The 21563-nt window shown below is 49.3% G+C and overlaps 1 protein-coding gene across 42 annotated transcripts in view; it reads left to right on the plus strand.

The window, feature by feature from the left end:
- Nucleotides 1-6332, plus strand: part of Clasp1 (cytoplasmic linker associated protein 1) — a 226928-nt gene extending 220596 nt beyond the window's left edge. For all 42 annotated transcript variants that reach the window (XM_036202616.1, XM_036202603.1, XM_036202617.1 and 39 more), the window contains 2 exons: nucleotides 2227-2343; nucleotides 5588-6332. In XM_036202616.1, coding sequence (XP_036058509.1) covers nucleotides 2227-2343; nucleotides 5588-5674 — 204 coding nt within the window. In that variant the 3' untranslated portion in view covers nucleotides 5675-6332. The remainder of the gene's footprint in view (nucleotides 1-2226; nucleotides 2344-5587) is intronic.
- The last annotated feature ends 15231 nt before the right edge of the window (nucleotides 6333-21563 follow it).

Raw genomic sequence — 21563 nt, forward strand, 5'->3', positions numbered from 1 at the left:
CCCACTCTGCCCCCATCCACTCCCCAGAGTGGGTAAGGCCTCCCATGGTAGTCAACAAAGTCTGGCATACCAAGTTGAAGGAGAGCCTAGCCCCTCCCCATTGTATCAAGGCTGAGCAAGGTATCCCACCACGGGGAATGGGTTCCAAAAAGTCAGTTCATGTACCTGGGATAAGTCCTGGTCCTGCTGCCAGGGACCCCACAAACAGATCGAGTCACATAGCTGTCATCCCACATTCATCGGGCCTAGTTCAGTCCCATGCAGGTTCCCGAGCTGTCAGTCCAGAGTCAGTGAGCTCCAACTAGCATGGGTCAGCTGTCTCTGTGGGTTTCCCCATCATGATCTTGACCCCTTCTTTTTTTTTTTTTGAATGTTGAATGTCATTTATTGAAGGAGGGAGGAGGTCTTAAATACAGACTTACAGCACAATGGGGAAACCCCGGTTGGCAGAAGTTCACTTCTGGTTTGGTTTTTTTTGTTTGTTTGTTTTTTTTTGTTTTTTTGAGCTGAGGATTGAACCCCAGGCCTTGCACTTGCTAGGCAAGCGCTCTACCATTGAGTTAAATCCCCACTCCCGCTCCTGATGTTTTACAATCTTGCATCTAAGCAGTTAACACCCAATATGCTGGATTCACAGATGAGGAGCTTCCCTTAAGCATTCAGGAGGGTGGAATCTCTCAGGGAATTAGCATAGGGAGGATATCAAGGTCAAGGTCAGCAAGCAAGGCAACAACTACCTAAAACGGGGCCAGGGACCTACAGGTCCCCCCCTTTTACTAAAACATGAGCTTCTGACTTAGGTTGCGTGGGACGTCAGCAGGTCACCTTACCTGTCATGGAGACACCTGTCCAGGCCACACAGGTGTTCTGTCTTAGGTTGGTGAGCGCCCCCCAGGCATTACCCGTCTCTGAATTCTCATTGTCATACAGAGGGGTCACTCTTGGGCCCTTCTCTTACCCCTGTGACAGGATGTTGACAGGCCCAGGCTTGCACACACATACCTTCTTAGCCCACGTGCTCCCGTGTGCAGCAGAAGATAACTGATAGTCCACGTCAGCCCTGTGGTTCAGGAATGAGCTTCTGTTTAGTGCAAACATACGCTGGTCTTTGCTTCAACAAACGCCTGTGGCAGACCTCCTGTGGACCAGTCCTAGGCCAAAGGGGTGCATGGAGTATATACATCATACATACTTTGCTACCCTGTGTCTGTGCTTGGTGGGGCTCTCCTGCCTTCTGTGAGACATGGAGGGGTGCATATAGCAGCTGCAAGTGACAATGTCCTGTGCTGTGTCAGAGGAGAGAGAGCAGGCATCAGTGAAGAAAGGTAGAGAAACTAGCTTCCCATTCCATGCATGCTGCTGTTTCCCGTTTGTAAGGGTTTGTTTGGACTTACTGTTGAAGACTGGATTATCCAAGATGGAGGGAAAGACACAGAGGCGGTAGAGTTGCTAGGGCTGTCTGAGCAGAGCACACGGCCCTCATTTAGGTGGGACATGAGAGACAGGAAGTCCCTGGAGTCCCTGGACAGTACAGAAATCTTGCTTTTAGGAATAGCTAGTGGTATTTTAAGAGTGTGTGTGTGGGGGGGGGGGTGGGGTTGGGGATTTAGTTCAGTGGTAGAGCACTTGCCTAGCAAGCACAAGGTCCTGGGTTCGGTCCTCAGCTCTGGCAAAAAAAAAAGTGTGTGTGTGTGTGTGTGTGTGTGTGTGTGTGTGTGTGTGTGTGCGCGCGCGCGCGCGCGCACATGCTGGTCAGAGAACAGTTTGAGGGGATTCCGTTTTCTCCTTTCACCCTGTGAGTCCTGCATATCCAGCTTTGCAGAACATGCCTTCACCTGCTGAACTGTACCCCTGGCCCCCTCTTTTCTTTTAAGCCATTTCCGCTCAGGCAGTTTGTTCTACCACCGAGGAACCTGGATGAGGTGTTTGTTTCTCCACAGCTCCCTGGGGGTTTTCTCCCCACTCCTTGTCATCTGGAGTGCCAGCACCTTGTAACAAAGCAGCCCCCCTGGCACCCATATCCTCCCGCCCCTGCACGCCACTCATGGTGCCAGTCACTTTTGACCGTCCGAGGCAAAAGCTCTCTAGATTCACCTGCAGGTCTGAGATGTGTGTGGTTGTTACTGACAGGTCCAGGGTCGCTCTCCAAGGGCGTCTGAGGAAGCACTGACGAGGAGGCCCCGCTTTGATCTGACTTCCTTTCTGCATCCCCCTTCGACTCTCTAGGGTTACGACAACACGGAGAGCAGTGTACGCAAGGCCAGCGTGTTTTGCTTAGTGGCAATCTATTCCGTAATCGGAGAAGATCTGAAACCTCACCTTGCACAGCTCACGGGGAGCAAGGTATGTATAGTATTACCTGCTGTTGCCCGCACCTGGGCCGCCAGCTCATCGTGAGCCCCTTGGTGGCAGCTCTTTTCGTTGGGTGTGTTCACCCGTTGGGTGTATTCACCCATTGGGTGTGTTCAGCTGCTGACTTCTCAGAAGGCATTTTCCCTAAGGTGAAAATGACTGGCTATGCAACTAAGCCATGGGAAGGTGGTTCTGAATGACACACCGTCGGCCATTCTGACTGGTTTTGAAAAGACAACCTAACTTTCTGAAGGAAGATAGCCTTGCTCAGGAGCCAGGTTGCCCCATCGCCCATGTAATCACTAAAGAAATTTACCTCAGGGTGGGCTTCAGGTTGGTTCAGTGGATAAAAGTGCTTGCCATGAACATGCCTGACAGCCTGCATTTGATCCCTGGAACCCACATAAAGGTGGAAGGAGAGATCCAACCTGCACATGCATTCTGTGGCATGCACATATACACACACACAACAATAAATTCTTTTAAGGTTACCTCATCCTTGAACAAATTGAGTTGAGTGCCTCATGGACATCAGTAGGAATGGCATCCTCGCCCTGGGCCTGCTGGCCTCAGGCACTGTTCCAAACCTTGGCATGCCAATGGAGAGCAGAATCCAGGGGCACAGGGCCCTACTCTTTGTGAGAGGAATTTTCTAGTGAGGTGTGTTTCAAGTTGGGCTGCTGCTTTGACACAGCTAGGGAGCACCAGAACCAGAGCCTCACTTCCCCAGAATTCGGGCAGCTCTATGCCCTGCTGCAAGACAGGATTCCCTTAGGGGCATGAATGGTCATTCCCTCGAGCCTGCCTGAGGGTGCACACTCCTAAGAGGGCCCTGCTCCCTGTCTGAGAAGAACTCTGTGGGCAGTGGTTCCTTTCAGTTCAGCTGCCTCTTTGACACTGGAAGGCATCCTAGCCAGGCCTCTTTCCTCATCGGCCCTGGGGGCCAGCTGCTTATGGAGTCTCACCTGTACAATGTCAGAAGTTTGATGGCCACCATCTCCCGCTCAGTAACTCTCCCTTTAATTGTAATGGCTCTACACATGGTCAGATGTCCCCTGAGAGCAAAGCTAGCTCTCTGTGGTTGAGAACCACCCAGTCCAGAGGACATACTCTGAAGACAGATGGGAAGAGGCAAGAGAAGCAAGTGGGGGAAGTTAGGATGAGGCTAGGGAGTATTTGCCTAACGTGCACAAAGCCCTGAGTTCCACCCCACACTGCATAAACTGGGTTTGGTGCTTTTCACCTGTAATCCCAATGCTCAGGTGGAGGCAGAAGGATCAGAAATTCAAGATCGTCGTCAGCTACATGTTTAAAGGCTAGCCTGGGTTACATGAGAGTCTAGATGGATGGATGGATGGGTGGGTGGGTGGACAGGTGGGTGGATGAAGTTAAAGGCTAGCCTGAGTTACATAACACAGGTAGGTAGGTAGATGATTGATTGATTGATTGATTGATTGGCCATACCTAACCCAATCTCCACTCTCTTCCATCTCCCTGCTGCCAGGACTCTGATCAGATTGTTATTTTCTTTTCCCCCAGAGACAAGGGTTCTTTGTGAAGCCCTAGATGCCCCAAAACTCACTCTGTAGACCAGGCTGGCCTGGAACTACCCCTGTAGACCAGGCTAGCCTCAAACTCTGGTCCACCTACCTCTGACTCCCAAGTGCTGGGATTAAAAGTGTGCACACTACCCCTGGCTCCGATTGCTTTCTTAATGAAGATGGTAGTGGTAGTCCCACGGCTCCCCTCCTCCCATCCTCTGCCTCCATGGGGGTTCAGAGGAGGCTTAACTACAGTGACCACCATCAAGGCCCTATTTATAAAGGGAATTGGGCTTCCAAATGAATTAACCCAACAGTATTGTCCAGCCCTTTCTGATATCTGTGGTTAATGCATGTCTCTTCTCTATTATGGGTTAGAGTCTTGCTCTGTTAATTGTGCCTTGGTGCGCACAATTTTTAATTCCAAGGAGTACATTTATTTGTCTCTTTTTCTTGTTTCCTGGACCGTTGGGGTCCCATTCCAGAAACAGTTACCACATCCACTGTCAGGAAGCTGCTGTCCAGGCCTCGTGGGAGTGTCAGATCTTAGTCTCGTAGATCTCTCAGGTTCACGTTGCGGTTCACTTGGGTGGGTTTTTAACTCCGCCCCTCTCCGTCCTGTCTCTTCCATTGTCCTCCCCACCCAGGCAGCTCCGCCTCCGCCTGCTGTCCTGCCGCGTGTCCGTGACTGTCTGTCCTGTGCCGTCTGTCCTTCTGAGACCAGCTTGATTCCCTGGATGTGGTCAGCTCCAGTTCACCCATTTTCCTGCCGATGGCACAGCTTTGTTGTTCTTTATGGCTGAACAAACCCCGCCGTGTGTGGGAACCACGTTTTCTTTATGGTCCCTCTGCTATTAGATGCCTGGTTGGCTCCATTTGAGTTCATTTTTGTCTGTGGTGTGAAGTAAGGTTGAACTTGACTCTGTTGCAGGTAGCTGTCCATCTCCCAGCAGCATCACTGCTGGAAAGGAAAATCTTCTCTCTCACAGTCTTGACACCGTTATCAAAGTGTCTGTGAGGAGGGTTCCTTCTGCAGGGTCTGCGCCATTCCACCGGTGCACGTATACAGAAGTGTGTGTGTGTGTGTGTGTGTGTGTGTGTGTGTGTGTGTGTGTGTGTGTGTGAGACTGTGCCCGTGCGCGCGCGGTGCTGCTTGTGACATGGCACACGTGTGGTGAAAATCAGTACAACTCACCACTTGGCTCTTTCCTCCCACCATGAGTCCTAAGAATCAAACTCAGCTCATCAGGCTCGGGAAAAGTGCTTTTCTCCACTGAGCCATCTCACTGGCCCCAGTGTTTGGGATTTTTGAGATGAGATAAGGTCTGGCTGTCTTGCCCAGACCAGCTTCAGACTAGTTCTCCTGTCATAGGCATGAACCACCACACCAAGCTTAACTTCATCTTTTCTTCTTTTCACAGTGCTGGGGAAAATCAAAACCAAGGCCGTGATAGGTTTCCTGGGGTCAGCCACAGTACTTCCAGGCATCAGTGGGGGTCTGTAGGAGGGTCCTGGGGAAGCAGTAGCTGCCAAACCCACCCCCTACTCCCACCCCTCATGTACCTAGACCCTGAGCTAGTCAACAGTAACCCAGCCAGAGCATCTGGGTACCACCTGTCTTCAGGCACTGGACTGCTGACCAGCCTGCTTCTTGCTGACTCCCCCGCTCACCCGTCTTCATTTTCTCTCTGCAGATGAAGTTGCTGAACTTATACATAAAGAGGGCCCAGACCACCAACAGCAACAGCAGCTCCTCCTCTGACGTGTCCACACACAGCTAGTGGCTGTGCCAGTCTGTGCAGAACACATATTGGTGGTACCTCTGAGAAGCCCCATCAGCTGCCCAGTCCATTCGAGGAGGCCGCACATAATTTATTACAATCAGTATTTCAGTCCCTTCCAGCTTTTGTGTAGAATTTTGCTGGTATTGAATGTAATGGAAGCAAGGCCTGTTATACAGTCTCCCTAGAAACAAAAGGACTGAGAAATGAAGAGCCATACTTACACGTGTCTTGCACCGCCTGCTGACATCACCAAACCATGGAGGGCAAAGTTCTTAGAAACCAGAGCTCTCCAGCCAGTGCTTGGTACACAGTAGCATATTTTTTCAGTCCATGCGGACTTGGGGGTGGTTTGGGGTGTTGCTGTGTGTTCTTTATGCTCATGTTCTTAGAGTGTGGTCAGATGGGACAAGACCCCAACCTGTTTTTCCACCTGACGCTGAGAAAGGCTGTGTGTGTCTTTAGGTTTTGTCTTAAGAGACCTTGTCAAAGTGGGACTGCAGTCTGGGCAAGGAAAGGACAACCATGCGGATCTGGCCTCATGACAAACAAGTGGGGTTGGCTTCTCGGGGAGACGGGAGCCAACTGGGAATGGAATCAGCAATGCCACCACCGTTTTCATGGTTGCATTAAATAAAAGGTGACTGCAGAACGCCAAGATTGGAAACAGGCTTGCATTGTGTTACCTCCAGGGAGTCACTGGCCTCACCTCTTGAAGGTCTTTTGACGCTGCAACTAAGGTAGAGTCTGGCTAAACAGATATTGAATAAAATTCTTAAGCCGGGGTTGGGGATTTAGCTCAGTGGTAGAGCGCTTGCCTAGCAAGTGAAAGACCCTGGGTTCCATCCTCAGCTCAAAAAAAAAAAAAAATTCTTAAGCCAAATGACCATTCTTAATGCAATCATGCAAACTTTCCTAGGCTGGCCTTGAATTTGATATCCTCCTGCCTCTAGCCTCCCAAATACTGGGGTTTATAGATAGGGGCCACATGCCCAGCAAAAGACTCTTCCGGGGGTGTACATTTTAGCAAAGCATGCGCTCTTCCAGTACAGAGCCCACTTGGACTCCCAGAGAAGAAAGGAGAGGCTGGGCACTTGAATCCTCAGCCCTGATGCCAGTACTGCTTCTCTGACCCTCCAGATGATTGGGTTGGCCCTTGGTGGCGCACACCTTTAATCCCAGTACTTGGGAGGCAAAGGCAGGTGGATCTCTGTGAATTCTAGGCCGGCCTGGTCAGTTCCAGGACAGCCGGGGCTATGTAGAGACTCTGTCTCAAACAATCAAAAAGACCTATGCTGTATTTGGAAATACACTGAAAATGAAGGCCCCTAATAGTGAGTGAGTGAGTGAGTGAGTGAGTGTGTGTGTGTGTGTGTGTGTGTGTGTGTGTGATGAGTGGCTCACACATGTAACTGCCCCACTGCTGCTGTTTGGACAACTCAGGGGTGCATTTTAAGGGATTTGCTGTTATTGACTGGCCTAGAATCAAAATGTAGCAGGACCAGACCTTACTTTTGGTTAAAAAACGAAAAATCCTATCTGTTACGACTTCATTAACGAGATTACTTCTCACCCTCCACTAGGGTCCCTCCATGTTGTAGCCACTGCCCTGTAGAATTGTACGAGCTGACCAGGTTACTTAGGAGTTCTCTTATGCCTGGTGCAGTTAGAAAGACCCTTCTATGGAGTTCTGTGCCCCCCAGATGGTCACCACGGCCCCCACCCACCATAACCAGACAGTTGCAGAATATTGCCTGTTTTCCTCACAAAGGGCTAGCCTCGAATGTCACCTGCCCTCTCAACTGAGTAGAGAGAGTACAGTCGTTTCACAGGTCTGGTCTCTTGGGCTCCATCTGAAGACTGCTGCCCACAGAGCTGAGGAGACTCGCATGCCGCCACCACCTCACAGAGGGCGACTGCACCGCTCTCGGAACCCTGACAGCTCCTGCTGCCTTGCCTCACCTCCCAAAGGACTCTGTTCAAAGCACCTAGACCCTGAAGGACTCTTCACAGCACCCAGAACTGTTTGCCTACTCATCTATCTGACTATCCAGGGCCTTGAAACCCCCTGTGTCCGGGGGACTGCTCATCTGACTTCCCGCTTCCTGGCAAGCTGCCCCTCCCTCCACTGGACAGGCGCTCTCCAGGTACACTTGTGTGCGGTGTGGACCTGGTGCCCACAGATGGCCTGGGCTCGCCTTATCTATGGCTCACCACTAGCTTTTCAGCACCTGTGCAGGTACCGCAGCAGGTTTGTCCCAGACTCCTTCTGTTTCTTTCTCTGCCACCCTCATGGAAACTCACACTTTAAAAGACAGCTAATTAGAACTTCGTAGACCCCCCCAACCAGGACTCTGCAAACAATGTTCGGAAGAAATAAATGCTCTGAAAACAATCAGCCACCAAAATAGTTCACACGCATGGTCCCTGTGCCCCCAGATTGGGTGTTGTTTGTTTTGGGTTTTTTTGGGGCTTTTTCATGTTACATCCATATCTGTATTTATATCTTATTTGTTTCACCTTCCAAGTGTATCATGGCAAATGTACAGATTTTTTTGTTGTTGTTAATAATGTGCTAGGATTTGCTAAAAAAGAAAATTTAAAAAAAAAAAAAAAAAAAAAAAGTTTGCCGTGGAGTATGAGACAATTCAGCTGAAACTGTGTGGTACTGTGTGAACCTTCTGGTGAGCTGCAATTTCTTGTCAGATTGTTATCATCCTGCTGTGTTGACAAAGACAATGAATGCACACCTCTTTGTGACATTAAAGGGTCAAGCCTCAGAAGGCCAAGTAGATCAGCTAGTAATGGCGCTCCCTGGACAATCCTGACAGGCTGAGTTTGACCTCTGAACCCACATAAACGTAGGAGAGAGCTAACTCTCCCAAGCTGTCTTCCTGCCTGCGCATGAGGGCCAGAGTTGAATCTCCTCCCCACCGTACACATACAATAATAATAATGGATTGAAAAAGGAAAAAAGGCCAGGCACGCCTTTAATCCCAGCATTCTGGGAGGTCTTCTCTCTCTGAATTCAAGGCCGTACTGAGCAACAAAGTGAGTTCCAGGAGAGCCATAAACTGTCAACAAAACACAAACACAAAACACCAACGTCTAGCTTGATGGTGCACACCTTTGATGCCAGCACTCAGGAGGCAGGGTCTACATAGCTGGTTCTATGCCAGCCAGAGCACATAGGCAGACCCTATCTCAAAAAAATAAATAAGCCAGGCGGTGGTGGTGTCATGCCTTTAATCCCAGAATTTGGGAGGCAAAGCCAGGTGAATCTGAATTCAAGGCTAGCCTGGTCTACAAAGTGAGTTCCAGGACAGCCAAGGCTACACACAGAGAAACCCTGTCTTGAAAGACAAAACAAAATAAAAAGTAATGGTGGTACATGCCTTTAATCTAGCACTTGGGAGGCAGAGGCCAGCCAGGGCTACATAGAGAGACCCAGTCTCCAGATTAAGAAAGGTCTAACTGTCTGGGAAACCCCTCTTCACCAATGCCTCCCATGAGCCCCTGCTGTGCCATGAGACAGAAAAGGGGCACATGGGGTATGAGTCGTTCTCCAGAGCAGCTGCAGGAGCAAGTGCTTGTCTGGACTCCATTTTCTTGGCCAAGCAACAGCACTCTCTTCTAGAAGAGTTTGAAGCAGGGAGGAAACTGACCCCTGCTCCAAGACCGGACCAGACCTCATGAGGGCAAGTGCTATCCTGCACTGTCTCGGCTCTACAGCTCTTGGACTTAGAGTAGGGTCTGGCCCTGGCTGCTGGGCACCAGCAGTAGTGTGACCTTAGGAGAGAGGAAGGACACAATATAGTGGCTCCACATGTCCTTGAAGCCTTTTAAAGTGTATTTCTTGATTTCTAAAATCGTTGTTAAGAATGTAATGTGCCATCTTGGGGTGTGTGTGTGTGTGTGTGTGTGTGTGTGTGTGTGTGTGTCCTCTCCTTCCACCGTGTGCGTCCAGGTATTGAACTCAGGTTCTCAAGCTTGGTGGCAAGCACTTTCACCTGCTGAGCCCTCTCACCTCCATCTTGGCTCTTTAAGAGTGTATTTCGGTGGCATTAAGTTCACTCAGCGCTCAGCCGTCCACTGTAGTGGTGAAGAGTCTCCAGAACTCAAACCATCTACTACACCGACTCCAGTCCCCACCACTGCACTCCCTGAGGGGTTTCTGTGTGTGCACATGTGTGCAGGTGTATGTGTGGTGTGCATGCAGGCCAGAGGACAGCCTCAGGTGGTGGTCTTCACATGCTGTCCACTTTGGTTTTTCTTTTTGAGACAGGGTCTCTCACTGATAGGATTTTTCCCAAGTAGGCTAGGCTGGCTGGCCAAAGAGTCCCGGGCATCTCTATTTCCTGTCTCCATTTCTCCTGCATTAGGAGTACACAGCACTGTGTTTGACTTTTTAATGTGCGTCCTGGGAACAAACTCAGGTACTTTATTGGCTAGGGACCCCCGTCTCTGAGTGTAACCTCTACATTACGTAATTCTCAGAAACAGTCAAACACAGCGTTTCACCTTTTTAATGACTGTCCTAATTTTTTTTTTTTTTTTTTTTGAGCTGAGGATTGAACCCAGGGCCTTGTGCTTGCTAAGCAAGCGCTCTACCACTGAGCTAAATCCCCAACCCCTAATTTTTTTTTTTTTTTTTTTTGATGTGGGTCATAATGTCCTCACAATTCCCCCAGGGTAGAGCAAGTGTCACAATATCCTTCTTTTATAAGGCTGAATAACACCTGGATAGACCCAGTCCTGGAGTCTCACAAAGGATATTGAGGTCTTAGTTTTGAGAGACTAGGGTAGAATTGTGAGTTCAAGTCCAGCCTAGGCTATGTAGTAAGCACCCATCTCGGAGATCAAGACAGGAACCATTTGGCCGAAGTGCTGTGGGAACTTAGAGGTGATGTCAAGTCAAGCAACTCTTGGCAGCTGGTGACCTGCCCTGCTCCCTCTGTGGACTGGAGTACACAGGGTGGTGATGTCACCCACACCCCTCCCTGCATACTCGAGTTCCATTATTCATTAGCAAGTGTGGAAAGACCCTGAGAGAGGAAGCATGGGCTCTGTGTTCTGTCTGGTGTGCCAAGCCCAGCACCCGACAGAATCGCGACTCCTTTTCCAGGAGGCAGCCAAGCAGAGCCAGTTCTAGGAAGTTGGCAGATGTCCCCTGAGCGGGGACAGATCCCCTGGCTGTTCTCGGCTCTGGGGGTTGAACTTCTAGCTTTCTACTTAGCTTTGAAGGAGGTCATGCAAGGGGTCTGAACCCCCTGAAACTGCTAAGGGTCTCAAGATGAGAATCTCTGGCTTGAAGTCCCTTTATGCTTATGACATCTTCACATTAGCAGTAAGGGTGACTGAGCACTCAACATCCTTTGTGGGGTATTTGATGCTTTTAAAAAAAATTGTAATTAGGGTTGATGAGATGATTCAGTAATGAAGGGGTGTGCTACAAAGCCTGGGACCCACAGTGTGGAAGGCAAGAACTGACTCTTAAAAGTTATCATCTGACCTTCACAGAGAGAGGGGGCGGGGGAGAAAGACAGACAGACAAAGACACACACAATTTTTTTTTTTTTTTTTGGTTTTTCGAGACAGGGTTTCTCTGTGTAGCTTTGGTGCTTGTCCTGGGTCTTGCTCTGTAGATCAGGCTGGCCTTGAACTCACAGAGATCCATCTGCCTCTGCCTCCCAAGTGCTGGGATTAAAGGCGTGCGCCACCACCACCCGGCTCACAATTTTTTAAATGTAGGCAAGGGGCTGGAGAAATGATTGTCAGCAGTTAAGAACACTGGCTCCTCTTTCAGAAGACCTGAATTCAATTCCCAGCACCCACTGGTAGCTCACAGCCATCAATAATTCCAGTTCCAGGGGATCACATGCCCACTTCCGACTTTCAGGGCACCAAGCATCCATGTGGTGCACATACATACATATCTGAGTACAAACTCTTAAGCACATAAAAAAAGCACTTCACAAACTAAAAATGGAGATAAGGTCCCTTTTGTTTCTGCCATTGAACAGCACCAGCAGGTTTCCAGCCAATCTTGTCTCTGGCTCCCATCAGGCCATGGGCATGCTGGGATAACAGACACAGGGCCACCACAATGGCTGTTTACTTGGATCCAGGAGTTGAACTCAGGCCGTCTGGCTTTTGCAACAAGTATGTTTTACCAGCTGAGCCCTCTCACTGGCCCATCCGATGTTCCTGAAGAATTCTCTCTCCGATGTGGCTTATTACAGATCTGCAGATAATAGAGCTGCTGTCCTGTTCCAGTTCCAGATGGGGAAACTGAGGCACCAGGAAAACCCCAGCTGGAGAGTAACAGATGGAGCCAGGGCCAGCCCTAGGCTTCTCCCTACCAGCTCAGCCCCTCCCTTCACACCCCAGTGGGCCATTTGCTTTCCCTACAGTTATAGCGACATCTGGGTCCTTGCATACATCAGAACCATGGGGAGCTCCAGCACCTTAGAGCATTGGTGAGCCTGAATGGATTCCTACCTAGCAAGTGCCCAAGTGATGCCGAATCTGCTGGCCTGTGTCTCAACCTTCATGACCATTCTATTGTCTGGAATCTAGACTGTGGCAGAAAAATAGCACTAGGTCTCAGGGAACTTAGCCTAGGGGCTACCTTGCCTCCTGTGGTGGGTAACTATAGCAACGATCAACAACACCATAACAAGGACCATTGGAAGTGAAATAGGCTAGGCTGGGGAGATAGCTCAGCTGGTAAAGCGCTTGTCAAGTTCAGTGCCCAAAACCCATGTAAAAAGTTGGGTATGGTGGCGCACCCTTGTAACTCCAGTACTTGAGAGGACGCCTGGAGAGCCCTTGACTAATGTGTTAGCTCCATACCAATGAGAGACCCTGCCTCAAAAATAAGGTGGGTAGCAATCCTGAGGTTATCTTCTGGCCACCACATATGTGTGCACATGCATGCACACACACACCCATGTACCAACACACATGCATACACACACACACACACACACACACACACACACACACACACACACACACACTATTAAGTGAAATAGGTACCATGTTAGAGAGAGCACAGGTAGAATTGTCCAGCCATGCTGAGAGCACAATGCCCTCTGTTTAGGGATGGACTTCCTCCCTGACCTCTCTGGTTCCTCCTGTATTTATTAACTCACACTTTGGAGGTTCCAGGCAAGAGCGAACAAAGGTCATGTGAATGGGCATCTAATCCTGGATTATGTATTGAAATGCATCCACTCCATGTCCTCCTCTGATGTGGGTCCTGCTGCCAGGCTATGGTCCCAGAAGCTGGCTCCTCCTCAGACCCCTTCCTGTATGTATGTCCTGGATGCAAACCAATGATGCCCCTGCCTCCCTCCATGTCCTACTAAGGCCTGAGTTCCAGAGGGACCAGTCAGGCAGGTGTGGGGTGGAGTGAGAAGGCACCTGGTTCAGGCTCTGAGCCTCTTCACGTCCTCCCCTAGAAGAGCCTAGAGAGCGCCTGAGGCACGTCTGATGCCGTACCTGATCAGTGTCTATTGATCTTCCTGGTCTATACCTGGACACCTCAGGCTGCAGTATCAGTGATAAGAGCTTACTGTCCCCCGGGATCTGTTCCAGAGAGCTATCTGCAATCAGTCTCTGAGGCAGGAGCCCTGATTACTCCTGTTTCATAGACAGGAGACAGGCACAGCAAGGTCAAGTACCTTGCTTGGGGTCACACAGCTACTAAGAAGCAGATCTGGTATTCAAATGCAGAAAGGCCAGTGAGCAAGGGTTCTTGCTGCCAAACATGACCTCATGACCTGAGTTCTATCTATCCCTGGAACCCACAGTGGGAGGAGAGAATCAACTCCTGCTGATTGTCCTGTGGCCTCTGCATGTGTACTGTGGCACACACACACACACACACACACACACACACACACACACACACGCATACTCTGAGGCCTTCTCTCACTTTCTCTGACCCACCAGTCCATTTCCTACCCCTGACTCTTGTTAGTAAATTCTTGGGCCCTGGCTGGTCTGACCAGCTCAGTTGGTCAGGCCACCAAACTCACAGTTAACCTCCTGCAGAACCTCTAGGAAGCACTAGCAGGCAGGGCCTGATGGGAAAGGGGAGCACACACTAGTTTAGGAGACCATGGGGCTGCAGAGAAGGAAAGAGCAGTTTATTTCACTGATTGTTTTGAGCCTGGGTATCTCTTGTATCTCAGGCAGTCTAGAACTCTATACCTACTGGAAGATGACCTTGAACCTCTGATCCTCTTGCTTCTACTTCCAGAGTGCTATGGTTACAGGTGTGCTCTGCCACATCCTGTTTGTTTGGTGTTGCACTAGAACCTAGGACCTTATGCATGCTAGGCAAGCACTCTACCAACCGAGTCCTACCCCTAGCCTCAAGTTCACTGATGTTGATGGGTGGCTTCCTAATTTGGATTCATGGGTATTTGTTGTTGCTGCATGCCAGAAGGGGACCCCAGATCTCATTGTAGATGGTTGTGAGCCACCATGTGGGTGCTGGGAACTGAACTCAGGACCTCTGGAAGAGCAGCCAGTGCTCTTAACCACTGAGCCATCTCTCTAACTCCGTTCATGGGTATTTTATGATTGCTTGTAACAAATGTATTCTTCTCTTTTGCACATCACAAATTTTATAATTTATCATTATAACTTATTATTATTAGTGTGTGGCATATATATGCAAGTGGGGGTGCACTCACCCATGAAATCTTCCACAGGAAGACATTGGGTGTCCTGCTCTATCGTCTCCCTCATTCCCTTGAGACAAGGTCTCACACTGAACCTTGAGCTAGGCTCGCAGCCAGCAATCATCCTGTCTCTGCCCCACACAATACTGAGTTACAGGCATGTACACAGCTATGCTCAACTTCCTGCATAGGTGCTGGGGATCCAAACTCAGGTGCCCAAGCTTCACTGAGACACCTCTCCAGCCCCAGTCCTGGCTTTTTTAAAACTCGGGTTCTGGGGATCAAGCTCAGGTCCTTGTACATACAATGTGAGCACTCTGCCAGTGGTGTCCTCTCCCCAACATAAATTTCTGTTACAGTAACAGAAAACAGACAAGACAGGCCCTGAACAGCAACCATCTGACAATTTGTCCCCTTTAGCTCCTGTTCCAAATCAGTCTGTTTCTCTCCCACATGGTTCTGCTTCCTAATGAAGGCCAAAGGAAAACAGTCCTGTCATCCAAGGTGTTACTGGTCACAGAGGCTTTCCCAACCAAGCCTGAGGTAGAGGAGAGAGGACCCAAGAAAGACCCACTGAAAGAGAACTCACCAGCTCTTGGAAGTAACCAGATGCACAGGGAGAGACTGAGGAGACTCGGCTTGCTCAATGCCCTTCCCAGCCAGGATGCTTCTCTACCTCTGAGCCCAAGCAGCTAATGGTACATTTGCGAAGAAAGGAATTTTCACGACTACAATGATCCCTGTACCCAAACCATACTCCTGACTTGAGAGTTTCCTGACTCAGGGCTGGGCTGCAGCTCAGTGGTCGACATTTGCCTAGAACACAGGAGGCCCAAGTTCAATCTCCGGCACCACAGAGGGACAGATCGGGCATTGGCAGGGGAATTCAGTACTAGGGTTCACAGATGTCAGGGTGTTGTATCCATTATGTAATAAGCACTAGTTCATTGAAACAACAATAACAACAGAGGTGATTTATGCATTCATTTACTTATCTAGTTAGCTTGCAGTACTGGGGATGTAACCCAGTGTGCCTTCGATCACTCAGAAGCTATGCCTGCAGGTCAAAGCAGATGTAAGAGGGGGCAGGACTGAAGAGATGCAGACTGATTCCCAGCACCTACTTGAGGCAGCTCCAGAGCATCTGACACCCTCTTCCGTCTCTGTAGGCACCTGCACTCACTCACACATGCTCATACCCACACACATCGTTAAAATAAAATACAGGCCTTTTGAAATGTTAAAGTAGAAGTTATTGAAAGCTTCATGGAGTAAGATTATTCTGAATTTTATTCATTAATTTATGTACTTATAGCGTGTGTGTGTGTGTGTGTGTGTGTGTGTGTGTGTGTGTGTGTGTGTGTTTGGGTGTACACACTATGGGATGTTTGCAGAGGCTGGACAACTTGCTAAAATTTGTTCTTTTCTTCCACCATGAGGGTCCCCACATCAAACTCAGGTCATTGGGGTTGGTGGCACCTTTACCTGCTGAGCCATATGAAATGCAAGTCTAACTTCTGAGGGAACCCAGAGGGACAGTGGGGGCTACCATAACAAACTTTGTCACTTGTGAAGATATAAATACAAGTTTTCTCTAAGGTGACTAGTCAATGTCAAATCCTGAATTTATAAGACAAAGCTAGCTGTGGTGGCTCCCACCTATAATCTTAGTATGAGGGAGGCTGAGGAGGAGGAGGATCCCCAGTTCAAGGACAGCCTGAGCGACACAACAAGACTCTGAATCAAAAAGAAGTAAAGAGGGCGGGAGAGATGTCTCGGTGGTCAAAAGCACTTGCTGTTCTTGCAGAGGACAAGTTTGGTTCTCAGCACCCACATTTGGGGGCTCAGAACCTCCAGCTCCAGGGGAGCTGACACTGTCTTCTGGTCTTTGTTGGCTCCTACATAAGCATGTGCACATAGACACACATACAATAATAATAATAATAATAATAATAATAATAATAATAACGACAACATAATGATGATGATGTTAATGATAAGTCTTTTTTTAAAGAAATTATAAAGTAAAATTCCAAATTTGTATTTCAGGGTGTGGTTTTATTTTTAAACCTCCTTCCCCTGACCACGTCTCATGGGTATAATAAACAAGAGTGGGGGAGCTCTAGCTGTGGGGAGTAATCCACACAGTGCCCGTTAGGGGCCTCGCTTTAGAGGACACACTGAGTCAGCTCACCTCCGGGTATTTTCCCATAACCTCCACCACCAGTGACATGGAGAACAGAACTGCCTTACATACTTACCTTGCTCTGAGGCGGTCCGGGAAATGTAGTTTGGGGTTTTGTTTGTTTGTTTGTTTGTTTGTTTTGGTTTTTTTGAGACAGGGTTTCTCTGTGTATGCTTTGCGCCTTTTCTGGAACTCACTTGGTAGCCCAGGCTGGCCTGGAACTCACAGAGATCCGCCTGCCTCTGCCTCCCTAGTGCTGGGATTAAAGGCGTGCGCCACCACCGCCCAGCATTTGTTTTGTTTTTTAATCTAGCTGAGTGTTGCTCACACCGCAAGATGATCAGGATTTTCAACTGGGGATGGAACTCTGTGGTAGAGAGCTGGCTTGGCAGAGGCCAGGCAGGCCTTGGGCTCCATCTTCAGCACTATCCACATGGCAGGAAGTCCTCCCTGGGAAGACATGACATCTAGGCCCACCTCATAAGGTTATAAAGACAGACCAAAGTACAACCCCAGCACAAGTCACCCTGGAAACAGATGCATTTGCTGGGCATACTTACGAGCATGGGGGGGTCACCAGCACAAGTGTGGGGGCCCCCAATACATCGCCCAGCATGGATGATGGCTTCCCCACAAGAGGACTCAGTTCAGTCAACCTTCCCCAGCCCACATACCCTAACACCTCCCAAGACGAATGAGGGCAAAATTGCATACAAATGGCTGGAGGGAGTGACAAGTCTCAGGTGAGAGTCCAGTGTCTGTCCCCACCCTACCCGCTTCATGGGGGGGGGGGGATGTAAACAAGCACTGAAACCCCACTGACTTGGAGAAGGTGGCAGATTTTTCGCAGAGGCCCTCCCTTGTTATATAACAACACCCCAAAGGAATATCAAACAACGCAAAGAAAGGATAAAAAAAAAAGAAACCAAGAAGAGAAAGGTCTTCTGTGGGAACCTCTAACGTCCCCAAAGGACTTTATCTCTCGAATTTCTAGAAAGAGAAAGAGGGTCTTCATGGAAGCCAGGGTGCTCCCCTCTGCAAAGGAGAATGGGAAATGTAGCTATCGGGTTTTGTGTTTGTTTGGTTTGGTTTTTGCTTTTTTCTTGTTGTTTGCATTGATTTTTACATTCAGATTGAGGGCCAAGGATATAGCTCGGTTGGTAGTAGTTGCCCAGTATGTATAAAGCCCTGGATTCAGTCCCCAGTACCACATACGTCAGCCATGGTGGTGCACACCTGTAATCCCAGCTCTCGGGAGGTGGAGACAAGGGGAGCCGGGGCCAAAGCTGTTGTCAGCTGCATGATGGGTTTGAGGCTAGCCTGAACTACATGGGACCCTGTAAAACAGACTCCAAGGAAGGGAGCAACCCCTCCCACCCCCCACAATTGTGTGGAGTCAGTATATCTCATGGATTCTCAGACATCAGTTTTGTTCTCACTTTTTCTATCTCCACAGTTTGGATGCCGCTGACAAGTTAGTGAAACTTGGTTGGTGGGCTGTTTTGCCATATGCCTGGTGTTGTAGATGATGTAGATGGACCCTACCACCCTCCACTCCCCTTCCACTCCCAGGCTCCCCACCCTCCTTCAGATCCACTTCTTTTTTTTGTTGACAACCCACTGAGTCCAGCTAGTGCTCCCTGCTGGAATGTTGATCGGTTTTGCTGGCTGGATACAGGGCCGGGAATAACAGTGGCACGTAGTTAGTTCATGGGTGCAATGTCTCCTGCAGAAGCCAGCATTTCACAGCCTTCCTCCCATCCTCTGGCTCTTACATCCTTTCTGCCTCCTCTTCCATAACGTTCTCTTCTCTGAGGCTGGGAGAGGGTGTTGATACAGTCGTCTGTCCTTAGTTAGCACTTCGGCCAATTATGAGTCTCTGTATTAAGTGCTGTTTACTGTGCTTCATGGTTTTTGGGGGTTTGTTGTTTTGCTTTTGGAGGGAGGTCTTATTTAGCCCATGGTGGCCTGTAACTGAATTCATTATGTAGCCGAAGCTTGTCCTGGACTTCGGATACTTCATCTCTCAAGTGCTGGCATCACAGGAGTGTGCCATCATATCTCTGTCTCTTCTCTCCTCCTCCTCTGTCTCGTTCTTTTGTCTTTGCTGAGATACAGGGTCTCACTCTATAGCCCAGGCTAGGCTGAACCCACAGTGAGCCCCATGCCTCAGCTTCCTACATGCTGGGATTATAAGAGTGAGCCACTGCACTTGGCTCCCCCGATGCTCTTGATGGCCCAAAGCACAGCCCAGTTTACAAAAGCAGCAACATACACAAAGTGCATTCGATGGGGATTGGGGAAGAGCTGGGCACTGATCTGAGTTCGGGCCCTCTGGAAGAGCTGCAAACACCCTTAACCACCAGGCTATCTCCGTAGCCCATAAATGGTACCTTGTCATATGAACAAGATGCTGGACCAGGCAAGTCTCTCAGTGGATGGAGTGCTGGTTTAGCTGGCACTACAGCCTGGTTCCATCTTCAGCACTGCATAAACTGAACGTGGTGGTGCACACCCATAATCTCAGCAGGTTGGAGGCCTGAGGATCCGAAGTTCAAAGTCATCCTTAGCTACACAATAGAGTTTAAGTTCAGCCTGAGCTAAGTGAGAATCCCCAGTGGGGGTGGGGAGAGAAGATGCACAGTTAATGAGAATGTCTCGAAAGCCCCCTCTCTCTCCCACTCACTTTCTATTCCCATGACAAGCTGTTTTCAAGTCCAGGCTAGCCCTGAACTTGCCATCCTCCTGCCTCTGTCTCCTGAGATCATGATTACAGTGTTCTCATGTTGGTTCAAACACAGTGGCATAGCTTACACGGAGGGCGTCTTGGAGTCACGGGATATACTGTGCAAGCATGGACAGGCAGAGAGTCCTGTTACCGACTTTCCTCATTGTTGAGACTAACTATCTGGCAAAAGCCATCAGAGGGACATATGAAGACAGAAGAGGAGAGGAGAGGAAGGAAGGAAGGAAGGAAGGAAGGAAGGAAGGAAGGAAGGAAGGAAGGAAGGAAGAAGGAAAAAAGGAAGGAAGGAAGGAAAGAAGGGTTTCTGTTGGCTCATGGTTTGAGATGACACAGTCCATGTCATGATGGCAGAAGCTTGAGACATCTAGTCACATTATGTCCATCAGGAAGTCAGAGAAGGAAAAATCTGGTGCTCAGCTCATTTTCACCAAGGCTGCACCCCATGGAGCAGTGCCACCCACAGCTAGGGAATATCTACCCATCTCAGTTAAACCAATTTAGAAAACTCGCTCTGTCTTACATAGGCGATTCTAGATCCTGTCAAGTTCACAAGTAATATTGACCATCATATCAAGTGCTCACACTAATACTTTTGAACAACACATTGAAGAATTGGACCCCTGACCCTGCAGCTATCTGATGCTGGGAGCCAGAACCCTGCATGGGTGTGGGTGTTTTGTTCTGGGATCCAAAGTCACAGTGGACAGGGCAAGGGCTATCCAATGAGTCAAGATTAGTTGCCAGAACTCCCAAGGAACAGAAGAGGAGTGTGTTTCCTTGGGAGCCCCAGGGTCTTGCAGAACCCCAGGGCCCTCAGCTGATCTGTGGCTCAAAACATCCATTAAGAGCATTTGCTGGGGGCTGGAGAGATGGTTCAGTGGTTAAGAGCACTGGCTGCCCTTCCAGAGGATCTGAGTTCAATTCTCAGCACCCACATGACAGCTCTAAACTATCTCTAACTCCAGTTCCAGGAGATCTGACACCTCCATACCAAGGCACATAAAATAAAGCTAAATTATTTATTTTTTTTAAAAAAAGAGCATTTGCTAATCTTGCAGTGGACTTGAGTTCTAGCACCCACATGAATTAGCTCACAACCACATAACTCTAGCTCCAGGGGAGCTGACACCCTCCATAGACAGACTTTCTTTTCCACTGCCAGTCCCAAATAACGACACGGAGACGTCTTATAAATCATGAAAGCTTAGCTTTAGCTTAGGCTTGTTTCAACTAGCTCTTATAACTTAAATTAACCCGTTTATATTCATCTATATCATGTCACGTGGTGTCACCTCATCTCCCCATGCTGCGCATGCTGCTTTCTCTGCATATGACTATCACCTGCCTTCTTCTTCCCAGAGTTCTCTCTGCCCGGAAGTCCCGCCCATACCTCCTGCCCAGCTACAGGCCATTCAGCTTTTTGTTACACCAATCACAGCAATACATTTTCACACAGTGTACAAATATCCCACAACAGCCCTCTTCTGGCCTCTGTGGGCACCTGCACTCACATGCCACACCTACACACAGGCATACAAACATACAGATAATTAAAAATAAAACCATCACTAGGAAGCGATTTGGCTTGGTCTTTGGGGACTCTCCGTGGCCAGTGTCTTCCAGCTTCTTTCTAGTCTTTCTCGTTCTCAGGTGGGAGCAGCAGACAGGGCCTTGCTTCTCCATGCAGTCTTCACTAGCTCCGTTGTTCCTGGCTGCACTGCCCCCAAGCCTTACAGGTTTGGCCATGCTGCTGAGCCTCGGAGCTTGGGGTTTATCAGTGATGTGGGACAGTGATGCCCTCAGGAATGTGAAGACCTGCCAGGGAAGCTCATGTCTTCTGTCCCTCCTCCTGTGACGAGAGAGGGGGTTCCTATGGTCTGCTCAGACTTTCCTGCCGCTGCTCCGGGCCCCTGAGGGAGAGGTGCTGCACATGGTCCCTCTCAGAGGCTGGTACTTGCAACCAGGGACGTTTGCAAAAGGAGGTGTGACACTGTTAAGAGGCTTCTTTGGCCCCAGAGGGAAGGCACTGTGCGGAAGTGCAAGTGGCCAGCTCCCCCCAGGACTACTCCCTGGGTCTGCTCAAGAGAGCAGGTAGGGCAGCCCTGTGAGCATGAGAAGCTCCAGGGCTGAGGGTACAGCTCAGCAGGTAGATAGAGTACCAATCTTGTTTGCTTGAGGCCTGGATTTTAATCCCCATTCTATAAACCTGAGTGATGGCAGTTGTCTGTGATCCTGGTGGGAAGTAGAGGCAGGAACATCAGA

Source organism: Onychomys torridus, chromosome 11 (genome assembly GCF_903995425.1).
Source record: "Onychomys torridus chromosome 11, mOncTor1.1, whole genome shotgun sequence".
Taxonomy (NCBI): domain Eukaryota; kingdom Metazoa; phylum Chordata; class Mammalia; order Rodentia; family Cricetidae; genus Onychomys; species Onychomys torridus.